Source organism: Lygodium microphyllum, chromosome 15, assembly GCF_053477565.2.
Source record: "Lygodium microphyllum isolate KBCC chromosome 15, Lygodium_microphyllum_v1.1.10, whole genome shotgun sequence".
Taxonomy (NCBI): domain Eukaryota; kingdom Viridiplantae; phylum Streptophyta; class Polypodiopsida; order Schizaeales; family Lygodiaceae; genus Lygodium; species Lygodium microphyllum.
In genome coordinates this window covers 43905805-43913999 of record NC_141149.1, presented here as the reverse complement: position 1 = coordinate 43913999, position 8195 = coordinate 43905805, and the positions used below count along the sequence as shown (strand labels likewise).

The following is an 8195-nucleotide window of genomic DNA, read 5'->3' as shown; positions in this document are numbered from 1 at the left end:
ACCATACCAAGACACTACCTAATCAAATACAATATCTCTACTAAACAGTGTCTCACACGTAGAAAAATTATGGCATTTATATGCTTTTCTATCAAGTGCATAACCAACAAAGACACACTTAACTGCCTTCAAATCCAACTTTTTCTTTTTTTCATCAAACACATGCACATATGCAATACATCCAAAGACTTTTAATGGTTGATATCAAGTTTGTGCCCACATAGTTTCTCATATTAAGGCACAATGTCATGAATACCAACAATAAGAGTCATTCAAGACATACAATGCAGTCTCATCTGTTCCAATACAATTTAGCATTTTTTTTCTTATTCAACATAGCTTTTACAATTTCCAAAATCACTTTATTACAATGTATAGCTACAGATAAGCTACGTTTGATTCCATGATTAGCCAAATATTGTTAAAATCACAAGAGATATTCACCTTCTCCATCTAATCACAAGCATGAGATATAATACCCAAACTCTTTTTCAACATGGTTTTTGAAATCTTTGAAAACATCTAGCACTTCATCCTTGTGCTTCAAAATATACAACCATGTATCTACTAAATCATCAATAAAAAAGAAATAATATCGTGCATCACTAAATGATGCATTATGTGTTCAAACCGCATTATGTGTTCAAACCCCAAATAATTGAATGCATCAACTACAATGGTCTAGTGTTATTCCTAACATATCTCACAAATGGAAATCTAGCTTGCTTTCCAAACTAGCAAGCATATCATATGTTTTAAATCCATATACTTGAATTTTGGTAACCCAAGCACAATCTTCTGTTGCATGGTTTTTAGCCTTTGTATGTTAACTTGTCCAATGCACTTATGCAATAATTTAACATCTCTAACTGCTCAAATGCCATGAGCAAATATGACTACCTTTAGTTCAGAAATAGTAGCATCCAAGGTAAACATCGTGCCATCCATTTTTCCTTTTGCAATCAACTTGCAACCATATCAATATTCTTCAATACAACAATAATCTCTGTTGAATCTGACCTACAGATTCTGCTCAATCTAATAGATAGTAAATTTTTAGTGATAGAAGATACATGGAAAACATTATAGAGACTCTTTTTCTTCCCATCATGCATGACTAACAATACAATACATGTAATGCTTAATGTCGAACTACGTATCATCACTTGTATATACATAGCCATGAGAGCCTATAATCATCTCATCAAACCACTCTCCATGCAAGGTCATATGATTTGAGACACTTGAGTCAATGTACCACTTTTCATTAGCCTTGCCTTGCTTAGACATATCGTTCAATACATATGTCATGGCAAACAACCTATCTAACCAATCATTAGTAACATTACTAGAGGATGCATAGTTATCATGTTATTCACCCTTAGCTTTCATATCAGCCTACTTCTTATGATAGTCTTTTGCTATATGTCTATACCTACCACAATAATGGCAATCTTTCTTTATTTGACTGATCATTAGACTACCAAGAACCACCTTTGCTTTGCCTCTAGGTGATCTCCCCCTATCTCTAAATGATCTTAATCATCTTTGATCTTGTGCATTTTGATTGTTCCAAGCATTTTGTTGCTACCACCCATAGTTATTTTGAGTGTTACCACGACCTCAATAGGCTACTCGAGCCTTGCCACCTCTAGCTTCTTAACTAGAGTAAAAGAGGATATCTCTACTCTGAGAGATACTTGAACCTATATCAATGTAAGGCAAATCTTGTTCAATATAGATTTATCAGCAACGGATTTTATGTGACTCTCCTAGGCTCAAAAGCAGAAAGGGATTGGGTGTTGGCATCAACCGTTGGCTATCGAGGAAACCTTGTATACACACTCCCATGGTCCTCTTTTTTGTCTCCTGATGGCATGCTCCCTCACGAGTGTATTGTATGGATGGAGTTTATAGACCTGCCCCCATGGCTAGTTGATGAGGTTGTGGCAATTGCAGCCATGCTTGGCAAGGTTTTGTTCTCTCCCGCAGCTGCCACGTCCTAGCGCATCATTAAATCAACAAGCCGCGCATATATTTTGTGGGATAGGAGGAATGAGCCTCCTGAGGAACTCCTTTGGCTGCAAGACCCCCTTGGGAAGGAGCTCATCCTCTCGGTCAAATTTGCAACCTTTCCGAACGCTTGTTACCACTGTAAGGCATAATGGCCATCTTGGTCGGAGCTGTTCCAACAAGGTGCAAACGACAACACCAGTGCAGGCAAATGAAGATGAGAAAGAGAAAAGTGTGTCAGGCAAGCCTGAGTCTAAACAAGAAGCGAATCAAGATTCGGGAAAGAAAGAGGAGACCCCTGAGGGTAGTGATAGCAGTAAAGGGGGCAAGATCCCACCTGCAAAAGGAGCAGACCTTGCAGTCAAAGAGAAAGGCGCCCAGAGCAGGAAAGAAAGCAGCGAGGAGCAACGGCAGAGCCAAGAAAAGCAATGGCAAGCCTTCGATCAAACAGCTTGCACTCCACTGGTTGACAAGAAATATTACCACCCCGATTAAAGATTATGAACTCCTGGACCAGCCGCATTAGATGTGACAAGAGAGCCTTTCTCTCTCGAAAGGTCAAGCTCTGCTCATGGAACGTACATGGCCTCACATTAAACCTACGGAAACAAGTAATCTATAACCTAATCAAAAGAATCAAACTCAACTTTGTTGTGTTGCAGAAAATTAAGTTCGATGAGGACGCCTGCCGAGCCTTCCAAGTCACGGGTTTCGCAACCTTGTTTAATGCATCCGGAAGAGGGAAGGAAGGCACGCTGCCAGATTATAGATGGTTTGGATGCCAAGAAGCCAGCACCAAAGCTGCGAAGGAGTTTGGACACAGCAAAGCCGGGTTCAAGAGAAGAATGCATGGCCTTGCAACTGCAACGAGGGCAGCAGTGCTGGCGTCACTAAACTATCGTGCAAAGTTGCCCAAGGCATGTGGAAGATCATATGAAGAGGGAAGAGGATGAAGCACTTAAAGCAGCTAAATTCTAGCTTAAAGGACAATGGGAGCCCCTCAGTGATGGAACAAAAGCTTTCTTTTTAGCTACACTACGAGATAAACAAAAGATAGAGACAATTACTGGTATTGTCAACCAGAGAGGAGAGCTGGTGCAGGAGCAGAATGCCATTGCAGCAGCATTCAAAAACCATCTGGCTCCGATAGTGGGCAGAAGGTAGCAAACTATGAACATAAGAGTCCATATCTTTCTACAAGATGTGGTCAATCGATTTATCTACGGCTTGCCAGCTAAATTATTTCAGAAACTGTGACCTGGCTTAGATGGCTTGCCAGCTAAATTATTTCAGAAACTGTGACCTGTGTATGTGGGGAGGATCTAGAGTCACTAGAGTTATGCCCCCCTCCAATGAACCGGGGAGTAATAAGCTGACACCTAAAGTGTAGGATAGAACCAAAATCTCCAACTGGAGGCCGCTCACCATGCTCAACTTTACATATAAGGCCCTAGCCAAGGTGGTGGCGACGAGGGTAAATTTTCTTTTTGCAAAAGTTACTCTTGTTAAACAATATGGTTTCATACATGGGCGCAAGATTCATGATGTCGTGCTAAATCTCATTTTGTCTATTGATCACGCACTAAGCCTTCAAAAGGACTTTGTCCTAAGCCACATGGATTGGTACAAAGCATACTACAAGGTGGACTGGCCAACCTTGTTCAAAGAAGCAACAGCATCGATCAACGTTAATGGTACTATCACAGCTCCCTCTGCTCTGCAACGCTCCATCCGACAAGGTTGTCCACTGGCGCCTTGCTGAAGAGGATTGACAGAGCCATGCAAGATGGAGCCATCGAGTCGGCCACAAAGATTAACCGATCAAAAGTTGAGCTGCCCTACCTCTCATGGGGGGACCATGTCCAATTTCTTTGCTGACCAGGCAGATATGGATGACAGTACCTGGAAGCTAATCAATCTCATCTCCGAGGCAACCCTCAAACACATGAAACAAGAGGAACATCATGGTATTTAGAAGACCAGCCGGAGGGCTTCAAGACTCGGGGGTTAACAAGCTGAACTTAGTTCTTTTAGGTCCTCTCAAGCTAAACTTAGTTCTTTTGGGTCCTTTCAAGCCTGGACATCGGATCTATAGCCTATTCTACAAGAAGCTGAATCAACTGACTTAGTGCCACGTGACATCTAAATGATGTTCTAAACGCCTTTTTATTATCAATATAAGCGACACATTACCAAAAAAACCAACACGCTTGAAAAATAGAAGCATTTATCAGATATTGTCTCTTCCACCAAAAACAAAAGCCGCAATACGAGTAGTAACCGTTCGGCAAAACGAATCCTTGCTTGTAGTACCTCCATGACCATGGACCTTCAGGCCAAACCATCAAGGCCTTGATACCAAGATTTCATCATTTGAGCCGGCCAATGTAACAAGACCTTGACAGTTAGGTAGAGCTTTAGTAAGATATCCATCATCCATCATAGAATACAATTGTCATTCACAATTATCAAAGCTGTTTGGAATTCGAGACCCAAATCATGCATGTATATTTCATAACCATACTCATAATCTTAACAGGAGGATTGTAGAGCAAACAATGCCAGTGGCGATTTCTAGTACCTTTATAGACAATGCTAAATTGGATAGGAAATACTATTCCTCAAAACACTGACTTCCTTTTGGAAAAAGTTTGAGAATAATTCATTATGGTTTACAAAGGTGATACACGACTCTTGCTGGGGTTTGAAAGGGAGCAGCCTTTTGACGTTTGAACTGACAATTGAGGCACCGGCTTAACCAAAGACAACATGCAGCTGCACTGAAAGGTGAAGCCCTCAGGCTTGTCAGTTCAATTGTAAAAATTTGCTTGGTCCCATTGTTATAATTACTTAGAGATTGTCCCTATCTTTCCCTTCTTTTGAAACCTAGAGCACCACTAGGTTCATACAAAGGGTGCATTTAAAATCTACATGTTTTGGGTGCTCTATGTTATGTTTTTTTCATCTCATAAGGTATTTTATCCCTTAGATCCAAAGTAGGAGGGTGTCTGTTCCATTTTTGGCTAGTGGAAATAGATGCAGCTGCAGCAACAAGATGTAAAAGTCTTTTAAGACTTGTACACTTGCATGACACTTTCAGTTAAGATGTGCAATGATTTTACATCCAGTTCTCTTTGTAGATTAATCTGGAGTATCACTGCTGCCTAGGCTCTTCTAAAGTCCTCACACAATCATCCAACTCAAGGCTCTTCAGAACTATTGTGAAGCAAAGGCTGTGCAAGTGAAGCATCAGAGGGTGTTGAGCTGAATGAAGTGGGTTCCGGAACACACAACTCCCTTGATGCTTCAAGTCTACTCTCCCTTGATTTACCCCATACCACCATATAAAGACCAGTTACAATCAGAGATCCACCAAGTAAACTGCACAAAGATTAAACACTCAAGAAGGTTAGAGGTTGCAGTTGAAAGACCACTCGATGAATCTTACAATACCACTGTATAATTTCCCACCTGCCCAAATAAAATGTTTCTTGTAGAAATATAGAAGACAAGATTGCTACAAGGACTGTCTGAAGTGGTTGATATGCAGCTACAAGTACTGGACCCCCCTGATGAGCACACCACCCCTGCAGAGTCATTGCCAACCCAGATGCAACCAGACCCTGTGCGCAGGCCATTCATACGATCTCACTGTTTAGAGAATGAATGACTGCATGACATCAGCTCATCTGTAAGAAACATCAAATCATACAGCAATATAAAATGTTTCCTACCCCATACAAAATTGCTGGCCAATCAGAGTAGAAGGATGTTGCCCAAACACCAGGATCCCTCTCTAAACACACAGCTACAAGCACAAGTTGAAGGGAACCAAACATGTATGTGAAAGCTGTGGCAGATAGTTGAGCTGGATAATCCCTGATTACAGGAGTCTGCATTCAAAGCAAAAGGAGTTTCGTAATAATAAAAATCAGCCTTGGACACATCAAGTGCGACGCAACCAAAAATCTGGCTAACCTGTAAGATAAACCAAATGGCCCATGTTGCACAATTCCCAAGCAGACACACAGCCCCAAGTTGCCAGGAAACAAATGATGAAGTATCCATTCGAAGCTGCGCATTGTCAAAACCATAAAGAGGTAGGCCCTGAACTGTGACGACAGAAGGGCCCTTGTACAAGGCAATTAAGATGGCCCCTCCCACACAAACAGTAATTCCCAGGGCCTTTGCCTGACCCTCTCTTCTTGTAAATCGTATCCTTTCAATCCTGAAGTAGTTCAAGTATGTTAGACCTAAGAACTCACCTTCCCACATACATTGAAGCCCTAGCAGAGTTCCATATTTACTAGTGCTTGAAAGCAAAGAAGTACCGGAGCAATGCAGCCATAGCAAAAGTCAATGCAGGAGTCAAATTCTGCACAGTTGCAGCAAATGTTGCGGATGTGTAGTATAAACCTGCAAGAAAAAGTAATTGATTGATGCAGATCCTGCATACAATCATCATCCCAAAGGTCATCTGCTGAGAAAATCAACAAGAACTACATAGAAAACCACTTCCTGCTGGACATTAGACTGAAGCTGAAAACTACAAAGCCAAGCCATTGTATGAAGAGACAATTGTGCAGTGCACTTACCCTATTAGGCCACAAAGGAAAAACTGAGAAAGCTTCTTGAAAGTGAGGCGAGGCCGTGCTTCCCTGCAACAAATATGGCATTACACTCGCAATCCCTCCTTCCCTTCTACTAGCAACTAGTAAAAGCGTCAATTGCTGACCTTTCGAATACCAAAGCGAGCGGAACTATCATAATTGTAGCAATGACATTCCTATAAACTGGGAATACATATCTGTTAACTCCATCAGACAGAGCAGCACTGGCAAGCACTTGAAAACCTGCATAAAGAATTTGAACTGTGGCTGCAGCCAAATGTATCTTGATGTTCCCAAAAAGGGAACAACTTTTGGTGGACAGATGTCTAAAACTGTCACCGACCTTTGATCCAAATTTGTCAAGAAAGGAGTGGGACGTAGGGTCGATCTCCATGGACAAAATCTCAGTAGAACCGGCACAAAATGCGTGCATACATTTGGTCTGAATACCACACAGGGCATGTATCCATATGGAGACGGCCAGTTCCTTGACTGCGTCCGAATCTTCTCTCTCTGATGGACGCAAGCTGAAGCTCCCAAGGCAAGGATTGGCTACAAACTTCAGATTGACATACTATCCTGCAATGGCTCTATCTGGATGCTTGATCGAATAAGCGACCACGTTATGCCTCTTTCCTCGATACACGTTGTTCCACGCTTATTTATGGCAGATTGAATGCATCGTCCTTTTATACGGTCGCTGCACGGGACGGTAGTACAAGACAAGCCTTTTCATTGACACGTCTCTGTCCAGACAAAGGTCTTCTGCAACAACGAGCGGCGTATAGCTGCACGATGAACTTCATGCCTGCCTCAACGAAAAAGGAGACCTGTGATAATCCAAGCAGCGCCTTACCGGGGGAATGAAACGAACCTAAACTGATAAACTCTACAAGCCTGATACTCTGCAACATAGTGAGATTCCATCAATGGAGCCAGCGCATTCAGGCATTGGCCAAGTCGGAGAAACCCTAGAGGTGGATTCTCAGACGGAACGGAACATTTTGCGGGAGCTGAAGGTAGATAAGGGGGGGATTGACGGCCGGGGCAGGCAAGGAAGGAGCCGTGGGCGACAGTCAAGGGATGCAGGCTATCATGATAGGTAGCTTTGTGTGAGAAAGAGAGAGAGAGAGAGAGAGAGAGAGAGAGGGGGAGGGAGGAAGGTATAGGAAGAGACAGAGACAGAGATATGGCGGTCCGTAGGGGGCGCGAGAGAGACACACAGGAAGAGCGTGCCGCGAATGTTTCTTTTGTGTGCGAGTGTGCAAGGCAAGCGATCACGCTTTGCACCTGCGCCAACAATTCAATGCATTTATTCTTTGCCCCGTTCCACTCGTGCCCGACTGACACGTGTCCATCGGCCACTACTTCACTAAACTGATCCTACCGGCTAGACTTTGAAATTTTAGACAGTCTCAGTTCAATGGTCATCTTCTTTAAGATTTTCTTAATCTTGATTGGAGATTTTTTTTTTCTTAATTCGACAATTTGAAATGTAGAAAATAGCGAATCATAAGATTTGAACATTGGTCCTACCAATTTTCAAACAGTTATCCTGCCAATACAGCTGCA

General features: G+C 42.3%; 1 protein-coding gene across 3 annotated transcripts; it reads right to left on the bottom strand.

The window, feature by feature from the left end:
* Positions 1 to 4510: 4510 nt before the first annotated feature.
* Positions 4511 to 7889, bottom strand: LOC148024467 (protein WALLS ARE THIN 1-like). 3 transcript variants are annotated; one of them, XM_087694099.1, is made up of 8 exons: positions 6967 to 7879; positions 6749 to 6866; positions 6609 to 6671; positions 6345 to 6461; positions 5992 to 6241; positions 5748 to 5906; positions 5485 to 5636; positions 4512 to 5394 (listed from the first exon to the last, which is right to left on the bottom strand). In XM_087694099.1, the coding sequence occupies exons 2-8, from the start codon at positions 6778 to 6780 to the stop codon at positions 5214 to 5216; spliced, it is 954 nt and encodes a 317-aa protein (XP_087550225.1). In that variant the 5' UTR covers positions 6781 to 6866; positions 6967 to 7879; the 3' UTR covers positions 4512 to 5213. The 3 variants fall into 3 exon arrangements, with proteins under 3 accessions (XP_087550224.1, XP_087550225.1, XP_087550226.1); XM_087694098.1 differs by having other exon boundaries at positions 4511 to 5394; positions 6749 to 7882; XM_087694100.1 differs by lacking the exon at positions 4512 to 5394 and having other exon boundaries at positions 5529 to 5664; positions 6749 to 7889.
* Positions 7890 to 8195: the final 306 nt, after the last annotated feature.

Excerpts from the sequence above, each read along its gene's own strand:
- LOC148024467 (XM_087694098.1), bottom strand. The coding sequence starts at position 7,056 with ATGCACGCATTTTGTGCCGGTTCTACTGAGATTTTGTCCATGGAGATC. Across the intron at positions 6,242-6,344 it reads GCTATGGCTGCATTGCTCCG|GATTGAAAGGATACGATTTA; the intron begins GTACTTCTTTGC and ends GAACTACTTCAG. Across the intron at positions 5,637-5,747 it reads GGCCAGCAATTTTGTATGGG|GGTCTGGTTGCATCTGGGTT; the intron begins GTAGGAAACATT and ends GCCTGCGCACAG.